The 25,810-nt window shown below is 49.6% G+C and overlaps 7 protein-coding genes across 7 annotated transcripts; 3 read left to right on the top strand and 4 right to left on the bottom strand.

The window, feature by feature from the left end:
* Positions 1-1,937: 1,937 nt before the first annotated feature.
* Positions 1,938-4,823, bottom strand: FSUBG_6669 (atrophin-1; the record flags this gene model as incomplete). Its single annotated transcript, XM_036684892.1, has 2 exons — positions 1,938-3,559; positions 4,685-4,823. The coding sequence occupies 2 exons, from the start codon at positions 4,821-4,823 to the stop codon at positions 1,938-1,940; spliced, it is 1,761 nt and encodes a 586-aa protein (XP_036537822.1).
* A 2,084-nt stretch (positions 4,824-6,907) lies between these two features.
* Positions 6,908-10,635, bottom strand: FSUBG_6668 (uncharacterized protein; the record flags this gene model as incomplete). The annotated part of the gene is made up of 5 exons (XM_036684891.1): positions 6,908-7,149; positions 7,207-8,847; positions 8,930-10,343; positions 10,404-10,487; positions 10,567-10,635. The coding sequence occupies 5 exons, from the start codon at positions 10,633-10,635 to the stop codon at positions 6,908-6,910; spliced, it is 3,450 nt and encodes a 1,149-aa protein (XP_036537821.1).
* Positions 10,636-12,284: 1,649 nt separating this feature from the next.
* FSUBG_6667 (uncharacterized protein) lies at positions 12,285-13,601 on the bottom strand (the record flags this gene model as incomplete). Its single annotated transcript, XM_036684890.1, has 3 exons — positions 12,285-12,527; positions 12,586-12,692; positions 12,743-13,601. 3 exons carry the CDS (start codon positions 13,599-13,601, stop codon positions 12,285-12,287), a joined length of 1,209 nt encoding a protein of 402 aa, XP_036537820.1.
* A 2,040-nt stretch (positions 13,602-15,641) lies between these two features.
* Positions 15,642-16,817, top strand: FSUBG_6666 (peroxin 14 17; the record flags this gene model as incomplete). The annotated part of the gene is made up of 1 exon (XM_036684889.1): positions 15,642-16,817. One exon carries the CDS (start codon positions 15,642-15,644, stop codon positions 16,815-16,817), a length of 1,176 nt encoding a protein of 391 aa, XP_036537819.1.
* Positions 16,818-17,003: 186 nt separating this feature from the next.
* FSUBG_6665 (uncharacterized protein) lies at positions 17,004-20,828 on the bottom strand (the record flags this gene model as incomplete). The annotated part of the gene is made up of 1 exon (XM_036684888.1): positions 17,004-20,828. The coding sequence occupies one exon, from the start codon at positions 20,826-20,828 to the stop codon at positions 17,004-17,006; it is 3,825 nt and encodes a 1,274-aa protein (XP_036537818.1).
* A 1,966-nt stretch (positions 20,829-22,794) lies between these two features.
* On the top strand, positions 22,795-23,703 carry FSUBG_6664 (Ras Rab-11B; the record flags this gene model as incomplete). The annotated part of the gene is made up of 5 exons (XM_036684887.1): positions 22,795-22,815; positions 22,893-22,905; positions 22,986-23,375; positions 23,434-23,514; positions 23,570-23,703. The coding sequence occupies 5 exons, from the start codon at positions 22,795-22,797 to the stop codon at positions 23,701-23,703; spliced, it is 639 nt and encodes a 212-aa protein (XP_036537817.1).
* Positions 23,704-24,701: 998 nt separating this feature from the next.
* On the top strand, positions 24,702-25,735 carry FSUBG_6663 (BRX1-like protein; the record flags this gene model as incomplete). The annotated part of the gene is made up of 3 exons (XM_036684886.1): positions 24,702-24,823; positions 24,885-25,102; positions 25,152-25,735. The coding sequence occupies 3 exons, from the start codon at positions 24,702-24,704 to the stop codon at positions 25,733-25,735; spliced, it is 924 nt and encodes a 307-aa protein (XP_036537816.1).
* Between the last annotated feature and the right edge of the window lie 75 nt (positions 25,736-25,810).

Genomic DNA, 25,810 nt, shown 5'->3' with positions numbered 1-25,810 from the left:
GAACGTGCAGAACGAGAGCCAGCGCTCATTGTGTGCCTTATAGATCCCCTTGGCCTTTTCTCTCGCAGGCTTCATTCAAAAAGTGGATGCTGCTTTGTTTATTTCAGCCCAAGAAATCATACACATACACGTACACGTACACGTACACGTACACGTACGTCGTCGCCAGGTATTGGAGAACCCGGCGTAAGCAAATCGCCAAGATACACCCTCCAAAGTCCACGAATACCACGGCTTAACAAGCTTGTATCATCTGCCTACTCTAGATGTATTAGTAGCCAAAGTTCTGCCAAGTAAGTGACTCCCTCGTCTTGATCCATGTCCATTATGACAGTCCACCATCACCGTCCTGCTCTGATTTATGCAGCCTAAATAAATAAGACACTTGAAGACTTATAAGCCATTGAACTAAAACTCCCCCAAGCTCATGGTTCTTCGATAGGTACTTATTATCAGAACTTCTTAGTCGGGGGCTATATGAAGATTGACTGTTAGGATTAGTCTATGATGGAGCCGTCAAAGGTCTAGGTTAACCAGTTTGCACATGGTGCAAAAACAGAGATAAACCACAATCCGACCATCCCGTTCCGTTCCGTATCAGCCTGTCCAAGACAATTGGAGGCACCAGGTTCAATGATACAAAGATCAAGAAGAGGGAAAATGGCTAACTTGAGTTTGGACGGTGAGAAGGAGGCAACCAAGGGTTAAACATTCGAACTTCTTTTTCCGTAGTGTTGAAATATGAGACTGAAAGTTATTGGAGCGCTTTGATATTCTAGATATATCCTACCTACCTACGCCAAATCCTTGTCAGACCCTTTTGGATAGTCTCTGGACCATACGTTATGCATTCTAATACATTTGCAGTCCGTCAAACTTGGCAATTTTGATGTTAACCTTGACGTTATTTTCAAAACTTTAGGTCAGGGGCTTAGTAGTCTTTGATCTGGAGTCAAAATGTATCTTCACCTGGAGTGTATGGACTTGAGTTTGAAATACATAAGATTTTAAAAAGAAGCAAGGAAGTGCTGAAATAAAGCCGGAACCTGAAAGATGTAGACATTCCGTTGAAAAGCTCTTCACCTTCAAGTATCTTTTTGAAGGGCTGGGGACATATCAGTCCCGAGGTAGCCAAAGAGAATGGTAGAAGTGGCCATGGAAAGAAATCCGGTTGCCAATCAGACCCCAACTACGGCGAGATGCCTTCTGTATAACCCTCCAGTGACAGAAATTTAGGAGCGGAGTGTTCGGATATCCTTTGACATGTGTGCTCCCATGAAGATATTCACTCTTCTTCTGGCCTCTCGCTACATGTGATTTGCAATACTAGACTCACAGGAACAATCTCACTACCAAAGACTTGTCAACACTTCAAGCCAACGTGATGTCTGATCGACAGGGTACGCAACTCACATGACAGACAGGTACGGAACGAGCCGTCATCTTAGAGTGACAGTCTAAGTTAGTCTACAGAGGTAGAGAGGTGCTGTTAAAACCCTGTCAAGACAATCAAAACTCAATTCAGCTGACGGCATGTGATACTCTTCCACCCAACGAACGAGTCTATTACATCACGACAGCACCAAGACAACGATACTGTCAGTAAGCTCAGTGAGCAAAGGCAAAGAATACAGTTATAGCAAAGTTAATTAGCATGGCCGCAATGAGGTATCAAAATGCAGGCTTCCCCTCAGCTGCCCCAAGAGACTCAAATATGGAGACAAATCCATGCCCAAAAACTCCCTATACCAGCATGACCAGGTCATGGCGGCAAACCAAAAAAATAAAGATAACTAGACCAGAATACATAACACATTTCCTTCCCTACATGGTATACCAAGCCAGAAAGCGAGAGCCCATATATAAGCGCCATGCGTCAACCGCAATGATAGTCCTCCGGGTTTTTATCATAATCATGAATTCGTAACGAGATAGCCTCATTTAGGGGTCTCTGTCCCTTCTCCAATGCCGAGGGCTCTGACAAGGCTGCGGCGGATGCCCTTGCCGCTTGTCGAATCGTCCTTGTCGCGACCCAGCAGGCCAAAGCTCATACGGCGCACAGTACTGCCCGTGTTCTCCGAGGGGTTTGAAGGCTTCCTAGGCTTCTTCTTCTTGGCGACAGGAGCGGGAGCCATTGTCGGTCGTGGGGGCCACTCGCCATCCCGTTTCCAGCCAGTAACGCAAGCTCGAAGCATATCGGACAGATTAATCGGGCACGAGGGCTGAAGACTGTGAATGATGACTTTGTCGTAGAGACTGAGATATACAGAAGGGGTGATGGATGCACGCAGAGAGTTATTGGGAGGTAGGAGAGGTGGAGGAAGAGGAAGCAGGACCTCAACAGGATAATTTCGGCTGTCGGGAGGTGTCGACGGCGTGGTGTCTTTAGATCGAGCATTGCGAAGCTCGTCGCTTCTCGCAAGTGATGAATTGTCTGACCCGTCACTGACTTGCGGTGGTAAAGTAGACGCAATTGTCGAGGCAGGAGGAGATGTCGACATGGAGCGACGGAAGAAGAATCGGCGGGGAGATAGCGGTGACACAGCAGGGGGTGTTGCAGGCTTGGCCCGAACGCGGACAGTTCGTGCGCCCGTCCATGCATTTCGCCGCGCTTCAAAACAGGCGAGTCCTTCGTTCCATTCCATTTCCTTGCGAACTGCTCTCCTTCGCTTGGCGCGCTTTCCCTGGACCACAGCTTGGACAGCCGAACCCACATTGTTTGGGTTGTCAAAACGGAAAGGTGATCGCGAAGGTCCAGGCTCATCCTCATCATCAGAAAGGTCTGAGGCCCAGTCTAGACGTGTGCGAAAGTTGACTAAATCTTCAGAGACAGTACTGTACGTGGACTCGGCATCGCTGCCGTCTTCGTTATCTGATGACTCAGGTTCATCGACTTGGTAGCCATCATCCTCGCGCGTCTCATCCTGGATTGGCTTTGTCGATTCTGTGATATCGAGACTGGTGACAGCCTCAATTCCATCAGGTGTTTCAGATGCAGTGTCGACAACAGCGACGTCGCCCTCGAGTAGTGGGGCCTCGACAACGCGAGAAGGCCATGGGAACTCCCAATCGTTCTTGACTTTGGCGTCGAGATACCTCTTTACTGCTTCCTTTTGCTTCACCTTGTCCTTGCTGAGCAGGTCTGCGTGTTCCTCGCCGTACCAATCTGGGGTATTGGTTGGCAGCGGTGTCGGCAACTGGATCGAGTGGTGACGGAGTTTAGCGATGGGTGATCGCGGGCTCTTGTAAATATCCGAGAATATCATGTTTGACGATGTGCTTGCCCGGGCTTCGGTGGCCCTTGAGGCAAGTTGAGCAGTGTTTGTTGGCGATTGCTTCGGAGAGCCCAATGGCAATGCAGACGACTCAGTAATTGGAGTGGTGGTAGCGGGCGTAGTATCGGTGGCGGCAATTGTCGAGCGAGAATGCGGGGGAGCGGATGCAACCTGAAGTAGAGGGTGGATGTTGGTTGGGGAGGATGATGTGATATCTCGAGCTGGCGATTGTTGTCGGCTATGTTGGTGTTCTTGTCCTTGATTTGGGTCACTTGTCTTTGCGACTTGATTAAGTTATTAGACGATCCTTCTTGACAGGCGAAGCAAAGGCAAAATGCAAAGGTTGACAAGGCAAGGTTTTAAAAAAAGGCGAAAAAGGAACAGCAGCCAACAATTCTTGAAGGAAAGATGGGTGGATGTGTGTGTGTGGACGTGGACGTGGTACAGTACACTTCGGGGGTGCCCAAGGGCATGGTTTATATGGAAGCAGGTGGTGGTATCGTTTAAGCGGAGGTGGCGTTGGAAGGGAAGATCAGGTTAAGGTAAAGCGCTATTGACAGGGCTCGCATGGGTCATTTTTGTTTTGAGTAAGGTACTAGCGATGGTCCGAGTCGTTCTCGATGCGACTGACACGCACGCTGCGGCTCCTTGTCCGATTGAAGAGCATGTGTCTCCTTATATGACGACGTGTTGTCGCTTAGGGAGAGGCACGTAACTTGTGTAACGCGGGGAACGGGAGTTGAAGAGCCAAGGCACTGCAATTTATGATCGAAGCCAAGGCTGGGAAAAGAGCAAGGCAAGGCCCAATTGAAGAGCTGCAACCGGAGAGAGGGAGGCAAAAGACTTGCTTGGCTCACCAGGACATGATCGGCAGCGGATCCCCAGAAACTAGAGCCGCAGTGGTAGCGTGGAGTGGATTTGAGGTGTAATGCAATGCAATGCGAGGCGAGACAAGACAAGACAAGACAAGACAGGAAAGGAAAGGAATTGGCAGGAATTAACGTGAGACCGATGGAGTGAAGAAGAGACAAGAAAGAATTAGACTTGTGAGGTGCCTATTCCGTAGGTAGGTCAGTTAGGTTGTCTAAACAACTCTAACAACCCAGATTCCCAAATCAAATCAAGGACTCATCAAAAGCTTGGATGCTTTGGAGGTCCTAGTCCCTGCATCTCCAGGCTCTGGGCACTTCAATCTAGCGGTGATCGCTCGTGTGCGTTCAGCCGTGACCCTTGCATGGATGGACGAGCGAGATGAGACGAGTGAAAAGATGGGGTAAGGCTTGGGTAAGGTTTTGAGTTTATGTGCTGACCGAGAATAGGTAGCAGACGGTGTTGGCCGACAGGAGGACAGAACAGAACAGACCAGACCAGGAGAGAATAGGTACAAAGAAAGAAAGTGATCAACTTACCACTGCCTATATCGACATTCGATAATTCTGTAGGTGCTGCACTTGTAGACGACTGATGACGGTCGGAGCCGACGCAAGATGCTTGTTCACTACCAGCGCCAGAGTCAAGGCCAACCGTTTTAAGCGGAGAAGGCGACATGACTGAGGAGGAAGGCTGAAGAAGGACAAGTCTAAGTCGCTGCCTCTCTAGCCTCTGTCTCTCTCTCTGTCTCTGCAAGGTAGGTAGGTATTGAAGGGTTCTCGTTCTGCAGGGCAGGGGTCCCAGTCCAAAACTGGAACGATTGACAGAGTTTTTGGCTTTTGGGGGCCTCAAGGTTCTGCTATCCGTACCGGTTCTGGTTCTGGCTCTGGCTCTGGCTTTCGTTCTGGACCGGTTTACGGGTGGTCTGGTCTAGTCAAGTGCCCTCTACTGCTGCTCGTTGCAGCAGCCAAGAAATACCTCAAATATCAGGTTATGATATTTCCGAGGCACGGACGTAACGTGCACCCGGGATGTGGGAAAAGAATGATGGTGGTTGGCGATAATGGATGTTCGTGCGTGCAGTGACTGTGACTAAGTGAGGTTTGTGCGACAAATTTTGATGGCAAACCTGAGGTTCCACGCGTGGTCACCCTACCTAGTAGACCCTGGGCTCCCCGGCCCCCTCCCCCCTAAAATTCGGCGCCAGAGCCTGTGAGTGAGCCTGTGCGACAGCCCGATTCCCCACTGAACTGATTTGCTTGGGTTGCAATTGGAAGAGTCCTCCTTGGTTAGAGGTGGATCTCAATGATCCTTGTCCTCACACGGGAACGTACAGAAATTTATTAATACCTAAAATATACGGGAGGGTTCGGTTCGCGCTTGTTTCCGACGGGTAAACGATGCATCCATCCATCACCTTCGGCCATTTTCGTATTTTTTTTTTTTTTTTTTACATGTGAAGAAGAGACAGTGGATCAAATGTCGTGTGACTCTGAATAAACTCCCCCTTTCGCGATCGATGCCCGCATATTCGCTTACCTACAGCTGGAGCTGGACCTAAGGTAGGTACCTACCTAGTCCAGTGAATGGAGACTAAGGCAACTTTCAGGCTACAACTGGGGAATAGCGGGGGATGAAGGAATCACCAGCCACGGAGCAATCAGGCCTGAAGTTGGAAAAGCTGGAGTGGTCAATTGATCTTTCTCATTGGTTGACAAGAGTCAGCCGCCCAACTTGACACTCGATGCCCTGGACTGTTGATGCACGTGGACACATCATGACAGTCAGTCAGTCACCTGCCTACTGCCTGGGTACTAACCTTACCTATCAGATATCCACAGTCACACTACTACTAGGTAAACCTACCAGGTAGGTAGGTACCGAGAATATGTACAGGTATTCTCGCGGCAATCTGTATCTCCATTCATGTCTCGCTCACCGTTTTTCACTCAACTTTAACTTCATACACCGGTTACCTCCATGCTCCCCTAGTAAGTATATCAAGTACCTTACCTTAAGTTCAAGTGACGTACATAGACGCCGTTAAAATGATATGCGCAGGTAAATGCAATATCAGACCATTACCGTTTAATATATAAATAGTCGCTTACCGCGGTTGCTATCTGTCAACCAACCAACAACAACCATTCACTGCCTATGTCTGTTCCCGGCTTTGATAATATATCTTTATAAATACTTTCCATTGTATCAATCAGTCTATTCCTAAAGAGTTTAAAAGCCTTCACTAATATCAACACAAACACTATTGCTCGCTGGCCTGTGACATCCATCCATTGCAAATTGGAATAATGAAATACATACAAAAGCCTGTCATAGGCATCCATAGGCATACAGAGGAGTATGGTATGGATAATCAATGCAATAACTACCTTGAGAGTCAATAGATGTTCTGCTTCGCAAGATATTGGTGGTCGGAGAGTGCTCATCAAAACACCACAGGCACTTAGCACGCCACCAACCATTACCAAGCTATAAAGGGTTTCACTGCGAGAGATTGTAACACATCACGATGCCGAGATTCGTTAGAAGACAAGGGGATCTTTGTTTTTATGTTCGTTTTTGTTGTATTTTATAATTTTCTATGTCTCAAAAAGAAAACCACCATCCAAACCATGAACTAAACATCCTGCTTCATTGTTGGGTTCTGTCCCTCGCTGACCATTTATTCATTCTTCATCCTTCACATCCACCGCAAGCAACATCATTCTCATCTTTCTCGCTCTCCTCTCATGAATCGTACTTTACTGCTGCGCGCCAGGACCAAAGCGAACCTCGCACTGGGGCAACGCGAGTTGCGGGACAGGGGCCTTCTTGGTGCGAGCCTTCTTCCTGGGCGCCGCACTGGCATCCTCACTCGCCTTGCGCTTGTTATTACCGGTCTTGGTGGTATTAGTTGCAGCTGTGGCTGTGACTTTGGAAGTAGGTAGAGTATTGGTTGTTGTCTGGTTCAAAACAGCAGGGTTCAGGAATACTCCCTCGGAAGCTGCATTAGTGGTGTTGTCTCGGCCCTGGGACTGCTAGTCGGGGTTGAAGACATCACCAAACAGGGTGTTGTAAGGGTCTTGGGGGAGAAATTCAGGGCCCTGGGGAAGCTGGAAAGGGGCATCTTGAGCCTCTTGAGATTCCACAACGGGAGAGGACGGCATGTCTGCAAGTCTCATATCGGGTGCGGCATCAGGCCAGTCTGAGGGAGGCCCAGTATCGTTAGAGTGGTTGAAGTCTGAACAGCCAGTAACAGGTAACATGGTGTTGTCGTTGAAAGTAGTAGCGCTGGGGTCCTGAAGATTGTGTTCAGGTATGTTTACAAGACCGGCGAAGATATCCGGAGGGTTATCATCCCCACCGGCCGGAATTACAGCTGGGGACATGTCTTCGCTCACTCCAGCAGTCTGCCTGTTCACGGCATCGACGTCGATAGAAGAGTCTATTCCGGCAATCAGCAGAAGACTAGTACGATCAGAGTAGTTCAACTCACCACCAGTCTGGAGCCGCTCAATGACGGTAGCGCGCCCAGCGTTCAAATCTCGGTTATATGGGCTGGAGATCTCAGCAACATGGACTGTAATATCAGCCTGTTCGGGAGGAGGTCGGTCAAGCTCGTTGGATACTTTGCGCAGCTGGGTTCCTTGTTCATCGTCTTGGGGAAACACGGAGATCTCGTCAAATGGCTCTGACAAAGTGTCCTTGTGTCCGAGGGACACATCAGGTTGACAAGTCTTGTAAATGTCCGGATGGAGAACAGACGTAGGAGGGCCGACAGTATGGAGCGTAGAATCATCCCCAGAATAAGTAGCGAGAAATGTGGAAAGAGGAGAAAGACAGTGATCAAGGGTCATAACAGCGCCAGGATCAGAGACTAGAGTCGATTGAGGGTGGGGAGAGCCAGATGGCGTGGGAGAGAATTGAGCAAACGGCTCAGTACCGCGAGTCAAGTCCTCGTCGAGGGTATTTCTGTTGTCAACAAACATGGGATTGAGGTCAGCAGGAATCTCAAAGCTGTGATCGTTGGTGTTGGTGTTGGTAAAGCTCTCAGCAGGCTGGAGGGCGCTATCCTCCGATGGGTTGAAAGGTTGGGAAGTGTAGTCGTTGCCAGGGAGGTTGGCCGTGAGTTGTTCGTAGGCATTTTGAGAAGTGAAGCTGTTTCCTTGAAGTAACTGAAGTGTCAAGTCGCCGCCGGTGGTAGGTGGTTGAGTGTTGTCTGTAGTGAATGACTGGGCGAAGTCACTGTCAAGGATACCTTGGGGAAGGAATAGGGTCATCAAAGCTTGCTGATTGGAGACATCGCCGCCAGCAAATTGTGTAGGTAGGGCAGTGTTACTACTCTGGATAATTGAGGGGTCGCTGGAAGCTTGAGGGATAGGACCGTTGTTGAGAGAGGGCTGGACGCCGAGAGTAGTGGTAAGTTGAGCATTGCCAGCGACTTTGGGAGTAGAAGTTGTTGCAGCAGCAGCACCAGCAGTAGTAGTAGTCTTGCGTCGCTTCTTGTTGACAATGTTCTCGGATGGAGTTTTGAGAACCTTAGTCTTGGATTTCCTGTTCCTCTTTGCAGACTTTGACTTTTGGATCGGCTCACCAGTCCTGGCAGCTTCATCCATGGCAGTCTTTTTTTCCGCCCGAATCTCTGCGAGCATTCTATTGATCTCTGCAACGTTTATGTCCTTGGGTCCGGGGAGGTAGTAGACTATCAAACATTGTCAGTATTGGTGATTCGCGCACAAAATAATAGCGAGAGCAGGAAGATCGAAGCGAGGATGAAAACTTACTGTTGTAGCTATCACCTTGGGGTGTGATAAGCAAGCCGTCTTTATCGCGAACCAGTCGGGGGTCTTCAGGGTCGATGCGGACGACGCGGCGTTTGCTGGGAAAGACTTGCTGGCCCTTGTCCTCGGCCTCGCGAAGCTTCTTTTCCTTTTGATTTATCTTCTCGGGTCCATCAGAGCGCCGAGGAGCAAAGATACCCGGAGCATAGACACGTTCCTTGGACCAATCCTCGAAAGATGAAAAGCCATTTGAAGACGCCGGGGTAGACGGCTCCTCTGCTGAAGAGTCCTGGGTAGGAGAAGTTTGAGAAGTTGATGGCTGATCACAGACCAGTTCTGGGATGACGACCTCGGAAGTATCATCACCAAGGAAGTCTTGGAGTTTTTGTTGAGGATAGGGGGGGACATGAGATCTGGCATCCTGGAGTAGAAGATGTGTACGAGGGTTTGTTGCAGGGCCAGTGTTCATCACACTTGAGATTTGAGTCAATGAGCTGTCCCTCTGGTTCACACGAGAACCTTGCATAGTCATGGAGTCTGGGTTGGCACTCAGGACCGGAATAGTCTGCATGGGGTTGCCACCCTGAGAGCCAGAGGACTCGGTAATTGTAGGGGCAGCGGTAGAAGACTGGACCGCAACAGGCTCATTTGTAGAGGTCTGTGCAATAGGAGACTGGACAGCGAGGAACTGTGCAGTAGGATTTTGGGCGGCAGGTGTTCCAAGAGTAGAAGCACGAGGGCTAGGAACCTGAGTGGTTGGGGGTTGCTGCATCTGAAGAGCTGGTCCGTGTTGGGAGTTGGACTGGGCAGAGGGCCCAGACTGTCGCATCATCATGCGGTTGATGATGGCTTGTTGCTCATTGATGCGCATCTCCATCTGCTGCATGTGCGCATGCATCTGAAGAGTCATGTTGGATTGCGCGTTGGCTACAGAGACGGCTCTCTGCTGAGGCACAGGGTTGGTCTGAGCGGGAGTGAAGGAGGGCGCTGTAGCCCGAAGACCAGACATGCTCTGAACGAAACCCTGGACCGGAGAATCGCTCATGGCAGAAGCTTGGGTGTTACTCATGAAGGGAGTCTGAGCATTTCCCATGGGAGGAGTAGGAAAGAAAGCAGGCTGCATGTTGAGGTCGCTCATGAAAGGCATCTGAGAATTGCCCATGGGGAATGGGTTCTGCATGTCGCCCAAGAACTGGTTCTGGCTGCCTGACAAGAAGGGTGTCTGAGACTGAGTGAAGCTCTCAGAGTTGGGGTTGCCCGAGGCCATGTTGGGAGTAGCAGAGGAGTTCTGGGCCCAGTAAGGGTTAAAGTGATGAGGTCCAACCACCATGGGACTGCCAGAGTTGGCGTTGTTGTTGGTATCATCAGAAGGAGAAGTGAAACCGTCCATCATCTGGCCGAGGCCATTCTGACTCTGCTGCAGAAGCAATGTTAAAAAATGAAAATCAAGGGGGAGTTGAATGGGCGCAAGCTTTACCATGAACTGAGTGAACTGCTGCTGCTGCTGAAGGTTGTTGAACTGGAATGCATTTCCGTTCTGTTCCATGAAAGGCTGGTTCTGCTGTTGCAAAGTGTGTCAGTTGCTTTTCTTCCCATTTCGAGTGCGCGTGTCTATCATATGCGGAGAGATGATAACCTACCTGGCGAGCAGCTCCTTGCTGGGCATTGCCCTGTGCCATATTGGCCATGTTGGGTTGACGAGAAGACATTATAAAAAACGCGACTTCAAGAGGGAGAAGTGTATCTCGAGAATGCTGCTAGTTGTAAAGATGCTTTGAGCAATCTTGGAGCAGAGTCGATAATTGTGAAGTGGCTGAGAGCTGAAGCTGAGATGAAAGAATCAAGACTGCTGAGCAGAAAAGACTTGAGAATTGTGTAAAACGACGAGGATATCTCGATGAATCAAGTGGTATGGAAAAAGTAGAGAAGATGGAGTTGCCGCAAAGAGAGCTGGCTGAATCTCCACGACGCTCAAAGTCTCTCAAGTCTGTGTATTCTCACGATAAGAAACCAGATTCGATAGACGAAAGCGAAGAATGAAGAGCGTAGAGCGTAGAAATGAAGCTGATATCAGATTGTTGGACGATGCTGTGAAGCTGAAGCTGTGTGCACGAAATCCGATGATGGTGAGGAGAGAAAGAAGAAGAGGAGAGCAAGTTGGAGGTGAAAACTTTTCTGTATATTCGAGTCCGAGCCTCGGCGCTACTAAAGTGCTTGCATGTTTGAATAAGAGTGGTGGAGTTGGCAGTGCAAATGGCCGTCAAGGTCTGTCAAGGACCAACATGATGGCGGTTGGCCAGCCCGGCAGCTGTCAACACTTGTAGACCTTTCCCGGTTCTCTCTAAGCCCCTGAGATAGTTGCATGCCGGAGGCCGCACTCATTTTGATGCTGAGACGTTGTGCTGCTGCTGTTGACTGAGTATCGTGAGGTTGACGGTTTAGTGTAGCTGAGTTTTGGGCATACGGGGTTTTATACTACGAGGTGTCACTCCGTGTCAAAACACAATGGCCAAATCTACTCCTTTCACCTCATAATCAGATGTCATTCATCTCAGTCTTGTAAATAGATAAAATACTTTGCAGGTATCTCGGCTCAATGGTGTTGAGTTGCTCCTCATTGTACCGGCACTTACACTGTCCTCAGCTATCGGCCCGCCCTTTGATATTGTCGGCTAACGGCAACGCTTTGAGCTATTGTTCCTGTGCTCAATAGAGCTGTTCGAGATGGTCCTAGCTTCTGGGATGTGGGCCCGAGTTGCTGAGGGTTTCGCGTGCCAAATCGTTGCTACCTGTAGTCTCGTATTCTTGTCTGCATATCATTGTATCGAACGGCGATACTGCAAACGCGGCAAAGGCAGTACAAGTCTCTGTATGGTGAGCCCCTAAGCCTAGGCTATCATCTATAACCGACGAAACAACTTCAGGTAATCGTTTATTCGAATCACCACGAGTTTACGGGACTCTGTGTTGCGGTTTGGTGGTACAGTGTCAACGGCTAGCAGACTTGGAGATGTCATTCACTAGAAATCTACATACAGGTGAGCCCCCCCCTGCTTGCTCACGGCCGTCATCGGCGCACATCGAGAAGAGCTTGCATATCCATTGCGTGTTGGATCAATGCATATATAGTGGTTGCAGGACTCCTAGTGGGGTTGAATGACGGGCCCAAAGTCAAGTAATATTATCTATGTGTATCTGTACGGCCAAGACAAATGAAAGACCACGCAACGATTCCCTTGGAATTCACATTTCGATATTTCAGATAAACCAACTGAATTATGACTTGCGTAGGCGTAGGCGCTCGAAGGGTATCGAACTACCAGGAGTTGGTATTTGATAAGCACACGATGGCGCCTCCTTAAGCAACTTCCTGGACCATCTTACCCGATGCCAGTTTAGATGCAGGCTTGAAAACCTGACCGGCCGGGCTGTCAAGCATTTCTTCTGTCACTGCCACTCGAACTCCAGTTTTGTTGCTGACCCACCGAACGAAGACGGGATCAGGCTTGTTCGAGTCTTCTGAACCGCCTGCGCCAGCAGCTGCAGCCTTGCGGTTGATCTTGGGAGCTTGCTTTTTAAGGAGTTTGTTGATCGTTTCCATCTATAATCTGGGGTCAGCACACAGTCACACCTTCTGCTTAATTCAATTTCGAGGTTACCTTTACTTCCTCATTTCGCTTTTCACTCAAATTGCGACGTCGCCGGGCCATCTCCTGTCGACGCATGGACAATTCCTCAGCTGTAAAAACCTTCTTCGCTTGTACCTCTGCCAACATGGATTAGTATTGCAAGTGTAAGTACACGTACTAGACTCACCATCTGACAACTTCATGTACTGATGCGCGTTGTCATCTTCAAATCGGGCTCGTTGCCGCTTTGTCATTTTGGTGAGATCGATAGACTCGCCTGGGTTGCCATCTTCGTCATCATCTTCGTCGTCATCGTCGCCTTCAGCATCTTCTTCTTCCTCCTCATCTTCTTCGTCTTCTTCATCCTCGTCTCCTTCTTGGCCTGCGACCTCGATCTCCTCGCCTTCAGCGTCCTCGTCACCATCGTCAGCCATGGTCTCATCACCAAAACCCATAGTCTCGTCTCCAGCGTCGCTATCAGCGGGGTCACTAAGCTCGTCATCGTCGTCGTCATCATCATCCTGAATGACCTTGGCAGCCGATGCTCGAGGTGCTGGCTTAGACCGGGCTGGTTTGGAAACAGTGATGGTTGGGGGAGCTAGATCCATATCGATATCTCCCTCGGCGTCCTCCTCACCCTCAGCATCAACATCCATCTCATCGTCATCATCTTCCTCCACCTCAATCTCTGCCTCCTCTTCCTCTTCTTCATCTTCGTCGGGGCTTGAGTCAACCACATAACTTTTCTTAGCTCCTCGATTCCGCTTTCCGGATACGATTTCTCCACCTTCAAAGCCACGCTCCCCACGTGTAGCCTGTCGTAGTTTGTTGGAAGGAAGTTTGACAGTCAAACTCAAATGACGATCGCCACCTGGTGATGAGGCATCATCTCGGGAGACGGACACGCCTGAGGCGCGACCAGACCGTCGTGACGACATGCTTCTTTCACTTCTTTCGCTTCTTTCTGGAGAGTCAGCCCATCTGGCATGAACAGAAATGACTTCATTGGCCTTAGTGGCCGCTGAGCGACGCGGACGCGAACTCATGATGATAGATGCCCGAACTGGCGGGGCCTGGGGTGAATGGTAGAAACAAGATAAGGAAAGTGGGAAATAATTAGTGGTATGCGAAGTGAAGGGTCGGTTGTATTTGTATCAGGATAGAGTTCAAGGAGTCCTGGGGTCCCAGGGAAGATCGCGAAAACTTAAATATGTGAAGTCAAATGAGTTGGATGACAGAAAAGGAAAGTGATTGGGAGACAAGTTTGCAGGTATTTGGTGTTGACAAGGCTGAAATAAGCTCAATTCGTTGGGGCAAGCACGATGGGAGTGAGACAGCAGGAGCAGGAGCAGGAGCCAAGAGCCACCTAATATGGGATTGGCTGGAAGGAACAGACAGGGCCAAGGGAGGGCAGAGCAAGCACAGCTCGGATGTTGGTGGCGATTGCCGTTGGCGAGATAGGATAGGACAGGATAGGACAGGATAGGATAGGTAGGTAGGCTGGAGAGGTAGGTAGTGTAGGTAGGCAGTGTCGGTGACCCTTGATTGGTGTAAAGACGACTTGAGCTCGAAGCTTGCAGAATGCGAGGCTGAAGATAAACAGCCAACTAATGCAATTTATCCTACAACCAGTCAAGCCAATCAATCAACCAATCGATCAGCCAAGGGCTGACTACCTAAGGTAGGTAACTACGTGAGACCTCTCGTCTGTGAATACCGCTGAATCAGGGATTCCTATAAGCGGGATCCTGCACGTGGCTGAGGATCATCGGCAGGCCAGTCCAGTCTAGGAATATCCTAATCCTATGGTAGCCCAGACAAACTGCCGATATCAAAGGCCAGGGGAGAAACTTATCCTCGTCGGTTGCATTGTGAGAATTGGGTGACAGCCACGGAAAGGATTACAGAGACGGACGGAATTGGTGGGTGTTGTTTTGCTGCGACCAAACAAAGGGAGAGACAACCAAGAAGAAAGGAAATTTCACTACTCACCTAGTACAGATTTTGAATGCTTTGGTCTTGCAAGGTCACACCACACCAGCTTGTCGCCTATTGACTTTCACTTGCCTGCTCTTTAAACGGCCAGCAGCTGGAAATTGGGTTTTAGCCGCTTCCAATCGCTTCACCCCGAACAGGGTCTGACTGAGCCAAGAGCTGGAGACTCAAGCGCAATCGACTATTTTCAAGGGCACAAGCACGCCAGTTGCTTAACTTGTTGGGACCGGCAGGCGACGCAGCACGAGGCTCGTGAGACGAGGGCCGTTACACGTTGTTGCTGTGTCCTGCTTCTGGTGGTAGAATTGGCTGTCGCGATGAGATTGGCTGATAGGAGATGATGGCGCTGAATCTTTTTGGCGCAAGAGCTTGATGGCAGGATTCCGGTGTCTGGAGAAAAACGCGAAAAGGTAGTGCGGATGGGATTTGTAATTACTGAGAAGCCTGGGCGTTCACCGAGGTCCTTGATGGTATAGGCGATCGTTCACTTGAGATATTGTCTGGAATTGATGCTCTCAGGTGAATGCGCGTTCTGGTCGTGCTACCGTTTAGCACGATCCCGTTTTATTTCCAGTAACGGCTCCAGTATTAAACGGAGTGGCTACCGTTGCGTACTCTGCCAGTCCAGCTTGCTCAACGGCTTCAATTTTAACATAGGTTTGTTTTCTTGGCCTCTTTATTAAAGCAAGGCATTGCGAGTAACGTTCGCAAGCAAATGTATGTTTTCTTATTGAGTAACATGGCTTGATGACAATACTCCAATATCATACCTAAGGTACTCACATCAGGTACCTAGTCTAAGTACTACACAATCAGATGCTGTTTACTCCCCACATGAAACCCCAGACTCATGAAGTAGCCTAATAAGGTGTGTACCACCAAAAGCTACTTACCTAGGTACCTACCTAACCTTAGGTACAGAGTAGACTCCACCGTTATCGGCAGGAGTACCGAGGCATGTGCCTACCTCGCCGAACCTGCTGGCCAACGCCTCGGAAACCACAAACATTTCCCTTCCATCATCTAGTACCTTGATTCAACATTTCCGTTAATCTTATAGTCTTGTAGCCAGTCGCGCGACACTATCAAACATGAGCGACTCAGATTCCAATCCCGCCATCCCAGACTGGCAGAAGGCGCAATCCGAAGAGATCGATAGTCAAAACACCGAACCGGCCCCGACACCATCCGCGAGCAGTTCAACATCAGAAGTTGATACGTCAGCGGCAGAAGTAACAGCAGAAGAGACATCACAGCCGGAAACTGCCACAGACGATCAAGAAAGACTCGAGGTTGCGAGACGTTTTCTCGAGAATGACGCTGTGCGACACGCGCCTCATGAGAAGAAGGTCGAGTTCTTGAAGTCCAAAGGCATTGACGAAGCCGAAATACACGCGCTTCTTGGTCAAGACGAATCCATAACAGAGGCAGAGGTTTCTACTACTTCTTATCTTGCGCCCACATACTATGCTGACAATTTCAAGGCGCCAAACCAAGAAACAACCGATTCTTATGCTCCAACGCCCACCGAAACTCTCCCTCCAACACCAGCTTCTCACCCGCCCATCGATCGACCCCCAGTCGTCACATACCCTGAATTCCTTGCGAAGGCACCCCGTCCTCCTCCTCTCGTCACAAAGGAGCGTCTTTTCAACGCCCTTTACGCTGTCACAGGCCTTTCCAGCCTCATCTATGGCACGAGTCGCTACGTTATTCGGCCTATGGTTGACAGTCAGGCCGAAGCCCGTACAGATTTCCACGATCTGACCTCGCGGAAACTCGATGCCCTCGTCGCAAAGCTTGAAAAGACGGTCTCCGAGGTTCCCCCCAAAAAACCCATCACCACAGTCGAGGAGGAGAGCGATGCTGAAGACCCTACGGAGATGTTCCACAGGGACATGGGCACTCAAACCACATTCCCCATAAGCTCTGTGACAGCTATGACAGACTCCAAGAATAACGAGTCAGCTGCCAAGCATAACACCAATCAACTGGGTAGTCTGAATAAGACTCTTTCTGGCCTGAAGGATGAATACCGTTCCCAGAGCGAAGGCATGGATAAGATCAAAACTGCTGTTGATATGCTACGGGATGACCTCGACACAATGACATATACTGCGTACCCCGATCACAGTACTGGCTATGACCTGTACGGCCGGTCACGCAAGCCTGAACCAGATGACGAAATCCGCAAGGTGCGGGATAACATTCGGCGTGTGAAGGGAGTCTTGCTGAGCACGAGAAACTTCCCTGCCTTAGCAAGATGAAGTATTTCTGAAACCAGGCTAAAAGAATGGCAATTCATATCATCTATGTCGCTCTCGGAAAAGCTTTGATAATGTACATTTAGTCTAGACAGTACGCCATCGTCATCCACAATCATGCCAATATACCCCATACACATCCATCCGTCATGGTACCACGTAGAAATGAACTCCTTCATGCGGTATCCCCTATTTTCTTGCCTCCTTACCTCTCTTCTCTGAGCCCACATCGGGTTGCTCAGGGACTTCGATGTGGTGTTTCAAGAAGAAGGCTGGCCACGGCATAACCCTAATATGCTCGAAGCCACGGCCTTCTTGTACCTGCTCATCGTACCAGTCCAGAGTTGGTCTGAAGACAAAATTCATCGTTCTTCCGCGGTGTCCCTCGCTCCTTTTATTTGCGCAATGCATAAAGAGGCGGTTTTTGCACTTGGTCAGCCGGTCCATATTCTTCCCACGAGGAGCATGGAAGACAATCTTCAGGTCCTCATCTGCCGCATCATCTGTCCCCGCAGGTTCATCGACGTCCATTGCCTGTGGAGAGGGTGACCGTGATATGATGGGCGCAGCTCCTGGCCTGAGTTCCCTCCATCCCTGAGACCTCATTCCTGGCAGTCCGGCTGGGATATATGCCTTCAGATTCTTCATAAGATGCTGAAGCTGGTGGATAGTGATATCGACAGGGTCAGTCAGCCCCTGTGGAATCACATCTGGTCCCCTAATCCATACTTTCACTAGCGGCAATCTGTTGTGAGACCCTTCAGCAAGCCGTATCATTTCCCGTTGTGCTTCAATGAGTTGCCCATCGTAAATGTATGGGTCATTGTCCGGCATTTTGATGACAGGATCCCATATTATCAACTCCATTTCACGCCAAGGCTTCCTGAATAGCTCAACAGGTCTGTATACAGCAATCCATGGCCGTCGATTCTTGTTGGTGGTTTCTCGATCGTCGCCGTACTTCCAGGATCCCTCAATCGTGTAGCAGAAGGCCACGCCAGTATTGATGAAGGTATAGTCATGAATTCTTCCGTTAAAATAGCGAAGACATCTATCGTATGTTTCGAACTCAGGGAATTCATGTGCCATATCCATATTCCAGTAAGAGGTTGGGCGATTAAAAACTGTCTGAGGGCCCCACTTCCTGTCCCGAATATCGCTTTCCAGTTGTTTTAGGAAGTCCTGGAACGATGCTCCGTCATCACGGGGGATTTTTTGTAGTCTTCTCTGAGGTGCTCTCTCCGCAGCTGGCTGATTCTGCGCAATAAGGGAGGAGGCGGCAGGGTTTACTTTTCCCCAAACATCGTCTGGGTTACCAAAAGTTGAGGGAGAATATTGAGGGATCCGGATCTGGTGAGTGAGTCTCTGGATGCCAGTATTAGGGCTTGATCCAAGCACGGTGAAGTGCCGATACTGATCTAAATTCAGAATAGACCACCACCCAAACCAATTGACAAGGCTCTGCTCATCATTGCCATCAATCGAATCAGGGGCGAACACCACAACCGATTGGTCATCGTCTGAAGGTGCTGCTAGCTCTCTGACAAGTTGCGAGCACTTAAAAAGAGCATCGATTTCTTTCTCGGCTGTCGCTTTGTCCTCTTCGCGTACTCGCGTACTTTCTACATGAGTCTCCCAGTCTTCCTTGACCACAACAGCTACCTCGTGAACCCAGTTCTCAAAGTCGGCACATACGGTGAGCGTAAAAGCGCCGCGATGTTGCTGCCAATATTTGTAAGCCCACTTGAAGAAAGCCCAGGCCTGCTGAGGCTGTGAGATAACAAAGCTGGGAGTAACTAATACGGCTTTCTTTTGTCCACAGATAGTTTGCAGAGTGACATCCCCGATCCGGGATGGTTGGCCAAGACAGGGGTAAAAGGGCGAAGGTTGCAGAGATATGGAAAAGAGGCGGAAATTGAAGTTTGGCACGTTGTGAAGGACAGTCCAGACTGAAGGAAACAGTCGCGTAGCCCATATCGCTTCTTCATGCACGATGATAACGCCTTGGTCTAGCTTCCTGAAGCTAGCCCAGTGTCCAGGGGTGAGGCTAGAAAGCAACCTACACTGGGTGTTGCAGCTTCGCAGCCATGCGCTCAGAAAGTGAGCTTCCTCCACAGCATTCGTTGGAAATACCAGGAAAAAATTGTGGTTGCTATAATCCATGAGGGCCTTTTCTGGTAGTAATTGCTCGTACTGGAATCCCAAAAGCCGGTTGAAAACTGTCGGTATCATTTGTGGCAGGACGTCGCCACCGCCAACGCCCTCTGGAAGTACAATCGGCGCAAGCGAGCGCGTTGTCAGGTGAGGAGTAGACCGAAACAAGTAATAATGTAGCAACACAGACTCTTTAAACGTTGCATATAGGAAGATGCACAGTTCTTGGTGATATAGGAGGACCCCAACAGACCTTACACATAGCCAATTCGCAACTGTAGCCAAGCTATCTGGGTCGCCAATGCTTGTCACTGAGCCGGTGCCCAGCTTGGCAGCAGCCAGGGCAGTCTCTTGAGACCAGAAGTCCCGCGTCATACAAGAGTGTGTGAAGATTAGGGTGGGGTGCTGTTCAAAGATACCCGACCAAGGCTGCCCATTCTGATCCTCGTCCCTTTCAAAGATAACCGAGAACGTTTCCCGACTTCCTGGGCCAAACTGCACCGCCGTGGTGATGGACTTATTAGAAGAGCTGGATTCATCGTTCATAACAGGGGCTCTCCCAGCCCAACATTCTTGGTTGCCTGAAGCCTTCGTCTGAAAAGTCGACTCGTATTGTGGCCCAGTGTTTTTCTCGGCTTCATGAGAGCCATCTTCTATTTTAATTGGGGTCGTCGCTCGAATGAGAGAATCCTCGCGTAAGAACAGACTTTCCTCTCTCTCTCCACGGGCGGGTATCGTTGCCTCTTCAACGGTGCCCCAACTAATTGACTTCTTGGGCTTTGACTTTGGGGCCTCGGGGATGGTCTCAGTAGAGTTCTTGTTTTGTCGGAGGGGTTTGACTGTTTCGTTCGGAATTTCGGGATGCAGCGGTAAGGCAGTCAGACCATTGGCAGATCGCTCTGCTGGGTTCAGAGAGATGAGGTCTGTCGGTAGTCTTGCAGGTGCAGCGCTTTCTCTGTCGCGGCCTGCTTTTTGTATGAGATTCACGTACCTTGGCTTCAAAAGTTTCGACTGTTTTGTGGAATCTTTAGCAGCCTCGGCGAGGGTCGTGCGCTGCTTTCTCACTGTACCCCCTGAAAATACATTTCCTGTGAAGGCTTGCGCAGGCCGGGTCTTGCGAGCCTTTGTCGGTTGCCCCTTGCGTAGTTGACTATCGGGCCGCTTTATCGGTCCACGAACGCCGAACTTTGATGACAAGAGATTGCTTGAAGCCACTGGCTTTGGTGGGGGTCTCTTATTATCAGCAAGGACTTTGCTTGATTGCCGTCGCAGTGGTGGCTTCTTTCCAGATGCTATACTGTTTTGACGACTACTTTTTGGCGAACTATCTTCACTTAAGCTTACGGAAGCCCCTTGTGTTTTGTCGAAGGAATGTTGTGACAGTTGTCCGACCTCAACATCGATATCCATGTCTGTGGCTACCGACGGACTAGAGACGACAGAGCCGCTGGGGTCTTCACCATCTGGAAATCGATCAGCCCATTTCAGATGATCTTCCATCTCCATGAACGAGGTTTCCGCTTCGCCTCTCAGCCTTCTGCGCCGATTTCTTTCTTGGTGGCGGTCGAGCTTGGCAGCATATTTGGACTTGACAGCATTCTTCCAATCTCGAATGTTCTTGAACATGTCAAAATCATCCCGCGATTTTGTTTTCTCCCAAACTTCCAGGAGGGCATTGCTAAGGTTTTCTACAGGCTCCCATGTTGCCTCGCACAAGTCAAAGTTCTCCCATTCGATGAGATATCTTGGTTGGCCATCGATAGGCCATTCGGCCAAGATTTCGTTCACGTTCCATTCCTCGTCAGAGTCGTGCTCGCTGACGATGGTGGAGACTATTGATTCACTATCGGAGTCATCCATTTTGGCGTCTTTTGGCGTATGCTCTTCATGTGTATCATAAGGTTCAACCGCCAAGAGCCGCTGATGGTACTTTCCCACTCCTGAAAAAAAAATGAAATGAAGTCAGTCGTGGTTTTGTAATGAACAAGTGGGGGAAGTCAAACTTACTGAGGTATACGGTTGAGTACTATATGTTTCGTATTGAATAGAGTTGATTCGAGTTCGTGAGTTTGTTTTTTATTGACACCTTGACGCGATGAATGTTTGAGCTCCCAAATTTGGATGACAAAATCTTACTTCGGTGAAGTGAAGGAGAAATTAACATAGGAATGAAATGAGATGACGGGCCGGTCTTGATCTCTTCTTTTCTCCGTCCTCTAGCATTCAAGGTAAGCTTGGTCGGGCTGGGCGTGTGTGGGACTGGCTTCGCCTGGGCTGCTTGGAGCGTGCTAGCCAGGTCGCGGGGTCACGTGAGTGAATTAAGTCATCGGCGTCTTTGTTTATCCCTTACTACCTAAGTACCTACCTATCTAAAGCCACTGAGGTGCGGCTACGAAATCTGGATAAATCCTCATTTCTCACTTGGAGATCAAATTATCTGCATGGGCAAGTGCTTTATCAGAAACTCATATCATCATCCATGGATGTGTCAGCTCTAGATCCTTGGTCTTTCACGTCCTTTTCATTTGCACTCTTCCTTATTTGTCTAAGTAGATAGATAGCCCAACCTAGACCCCGACTTCATCGACCCCATCTACCAGCTTATTTGGTTTCAAACGTTTAATGACTCGAATCTTGTTGGAAGCATCCGTACGGCATATTGATCAAATTCTCGGGGTCTTCATCGCCAAGGAGTAAGGTTCAGTTTCAGATTTTCACAATTGTCAGGATCGCTCTCCATGAGCAAGTGCCTATCTTGGTACATGGCAAGGAGCAGCCAGGTGGACATATCCCTAGCACCGATCACTCATTTGATGATCTCGAAATCAAGAAGAGCGGCCAATACCCAGAGATGCCTTAGCTCCTCATCTAAATCATTATGGTTACAAAGTTTTCTAATGACACGCTTAAATCTATGGTGCTTCCCAACAAGAAAGAGCAAAAGGGCCAGGATACAAGAATGTGCATTGGTTAAAACTACAACATCATAATATGCGACCAGGTTTGTAACTTGTACTGGGTTTAAAACAAAAAGGTGCTGCATAGCTGAAAGCGGTCAGCGATCAATTTGTAGGTTGCAATGGAGCGAGGGATACTGATGCGGTTAGTCCTATCCCAGGCACCGTGAGAACCCAGATATACGGACATGTGCTATGAAGATATATAGATGATGTAGCCATCCTTCTAAGATACATCATACGGTCACTAGTCCTGGCCTATCACATCAGAATGTGTCCGGATTTGGTAGCTGACAATTACATCTAAGACTTGGAACCTTTTGTCGTTGCCTAACCCATCCATCAATATTAAGTTGGCAAATTACACTAGCTCTGACCAACAATCGACTCAAGAACAGCCATTTTTGGGGACAGGTTGCATTCCCTTGATTTCTTATACTGGAACCTACCTAGCAGTGATGTGAACAGCACTCCACTAGTACCATACTTTCGCTACCTGGCCACAGTGGCAGAGTGGGTGTCCTTGTGTGACAGTTAGGTGGCTACCTCCACTAACAAAGAGGCGTCTAAATGCATCAGGTAGGCCCCTCCCCCTACCTAAAAACATAGGTAGGCAGCTCCAGTTAGAAATTAGGTAGCCCAGCCAGCCCAGTCTTTACCCCTCGGCACGGGGACTGGACGTCGAGGTACAAACAACCGCCGCCTATCGCCAGAGCCGCGCATTCTCTCCCTCTCCACATCCCACAGCTCAACGACGTCGACTTGTCTTTCTCGCAGCGCCAGCGCACTCGCCTTCAACCTCACCCTCATCTTCGATACACCAACTTGGCTGCTCTCAGAAATATACCTGAAGCAACACCACCGTAGTCATGGCCAACGACGAATATGATGTACGTCTTGCCACTCTCCCTACCCTCCTTAGTCTTTCATGTCCCGCCAGTTGCTGACCTGTGGGCCCCCTTTGCAGTTCCTCTTCAAAGGTGCCGTCATTACCATCTCTCAAAGGCCACGCCTGGTCCGACGTTTGCGACCGCCCCTTACTGACATTGTGAACCTGCAGTCGTCCTGATCGGAGACTCTGGAGTCGGAAAGTCGAACCTTCTCAGTCGATTCACCCGCAATGAGTTCAACCTAGACTCAAAGTCGACCATCGGTGTCGAGTTCGCCACCAGATCTATCCAGGTCGACTCAAAGACAATCAAGGCCCAGATTTGGGATACCGCTGGCCAAGAGCGATACCGTGCCATCACTTCCGCCTACTACCGAGGCGCTGTCGGCGCTCTCCTCGTTTACGACATCAGCAAGCACCAGACCTACGAGAACGTCACGCGATGGCTCAAGGAGTTGCGGGACCATGCCGACGCCAACATTGTCATTATGCTGGTTGGAAACAAGAGCGATTTGCGACACCTGAGGGCTGTTCCCACCGAAGAGGCCAAGTCTTTTGCTAGTACGAAAATCCTACCGAACTTGACACAGGAGGGTCCCTCTTATTGATACTTTTGCAGGCGAGAACCACCTGTCCTTTATCGAGACGTCTGCCCTCGATGCCAGCAACGTCGAACTTGCGTTCCAGAACATTCTGACTGGTTCGTTATTCACCCGATCTACAACCACTGTGACTTGAACTGACAAGATGGATAGAAATTTATCGCATTGTTTCAAGCAAGGCCCTCGACAGCGGTGACAGCGCCCAGGCCACCATAGGCGCAGGTACCAACATCTCCCTGAGCAAGCCTGCCGACGACGATGCTGCCAAGGGCGGAAAGTGCTGTTAAATTCCTCGCAGAGCCGTTTGCAGACGGATATAGGGCTTTGGGGGTTTGGGATACCTGGCGTCTCGTTTGTCCCCGAAAATGCTCCTCGCTAAAGGAGAGTGGAGGAGGCGAGGAATCGTGATACGTCTTTTTTTGATATCAGAAGGCGCGGTTACTTCGGCTTTCCTTTGTTCTTATTTTTTGTCATGATGGTTGTCTTGGGGTTGATGCGTCCAACGATCGCTGCGACACGGTCATCTTAACGTAGCTGAATGAATTCTTTATAATGTTCGCCCTCTAATGAGCTGCACCTCTGTTCCTCTGTTCCTCTACCTTGTATTCTGCACCACCTCGCTTGTACCGCATCCGAGTCAAACGCCACAATCTGTGTACGCCTCCACGTCATGCTGATCAGATCCGACCAGACGTAAACAGGTAACTACTGGCCATGCGGGTGAAATTGTATCGAAGACAGTTGCTAGTAGCTAGTGCACAGCTTGTTCTCAGGGTCTTCAAGTAGCGGAGCAGTTCTCATCTAACTCATCACATTGAATGCAGTCCTTAATTCGTTACTATACATGCTTACCTGACTCTGGTGAAGTAATGGGTGGGCTATCCATCTGCGACTACGGTAGGCATGGTCCGATCTCTACTCTAAGTACTTACCCTCATCGTCCGCAATGCATTCCTAGGTAAGGTTTAGATTCAAGCTTCCTGAGTGGCTCTGTCTGTCGGCTTCAGAAAACATGTGCTACTGCATGTCCCCTGAACTTTAGAGGGCCCCCCTAGCCCCCCCTGGCACGGCTTGTCTCGACTACTAGAGCGGTGTCGCGGCCCCACCTCGATACCTTTAGCACTCCACTCTCTTATCGCGACCTTTCAAGTCTTATCGAGACGACTCAGCCGACTAATTTTTTTTGGAAAATTGTCCGCCGCGTCGCAAAGCCTGGTCCCGTAAAATCATCACCAAGTTAACACAGCTTTTTGGATCCCCATCGCAACGTCAGGATTCATTCAAAATGGCTGCTGTCTACAAGTCTATCTCCAAATCCAGCACTACAAAGGCCGAGGCGCCTAGCAATGGCGTTAAGAAGAACAAGCAGAGGGTTCTGATCCTCTCTTCTAGAGGCGTCACTTACCGGTAGGCAATTCCACGACTCGGATGTAGAGTGCATTCCGCTAACATTGCTACTCTTCTCAAGACATCGCCATCTTCTCAACGACATTGCGGCTATGCTCCCCCACAGCCGAAAAGATGCGAAATTTGATTCCAAGACAAAGCTGTACGAACTGAACGAGCTGGCCGAGCTCTACAACTGTAACAACGTGCTCTTCTTCGAGGCAAGGAAGGGCAAGGATCTGTATGTTTGGCTCAGCAAAGTCCCCAACGGGCCTACCATCAAGTTCCACCTCCAGAACTGTAAGAGTTGACACCAGACGATGCTTTTATCCAGGCTGACACCAAATAGTGCACACCATGGAGGAACTTCACTTCACCGGTAACTGTCTCAAGGGGTCGCGGCCTGTTCTCTCCTTCGACGGCGCTTTCGACAAGCAGCCCCACCTCCGAGTGATCAAGGAGCTCTTCCTCCACACCTTCGGCGTTCCCCAGGGCGCAAGAAAATCTAAGCCTTTTATCGACCATGTTATGGGATTTAGCTTTGTCGATGGCAAGATCTGGGTTCGCAACTATCAAATCAACGAGGTCGAGGCGACAGCCAAGGAGGGTGAGGAAGAGGAAGAGACAACCAAGTCTCGATCTGGCAAGCCTGATACCGATCTCAACCTGGTCGAGATCGGCCCCCGATTCGTCTTGACACCGATCGTGATCCAGGAGGGCTCTTTTGGTGGACCTATCATCTATGAAAACAAGGAGTTTGTGTCACCAAACCAGGTTCGAGCCGATATTCGAAGGACAAAGGCTTCGCGACATAACGCCCGCGCAGAGAAAGAGGTGGAGAGACGGGTCAGGAAGGGCGACCTCGGACTGCGATCTGTTGGTGGCCAGCGACCGGCCAAGGATGAGCTTGATACCAAGATGTTGTTCGCCTAAACCTTTTGATGCCTTACCTGTCGATATAACCAAGTACTTACTGGCTTGATCCACTGGATCTGAACACCAGGACGG

This window comes from Fusarium subglutinans, assembly GCF_013396075.1.
Source record: "Fusarium subglutinans strain NRRL 66333 chromosome Unknown NRRL66333_c0000073, whole genome shotgun sequence".
Lineage (NCBI taxonomy): Eukaryota > Fungi > Ascomycota > Sordariomycetes > Hypocreales > Nectriaceae > Fusarium > Fusarium subglutinans.
The sequence above is the reverse complement of the archived record's forward strand: the minus strand, read 5'-3'. Positions and strand labels throughout refer to the sequence as shown.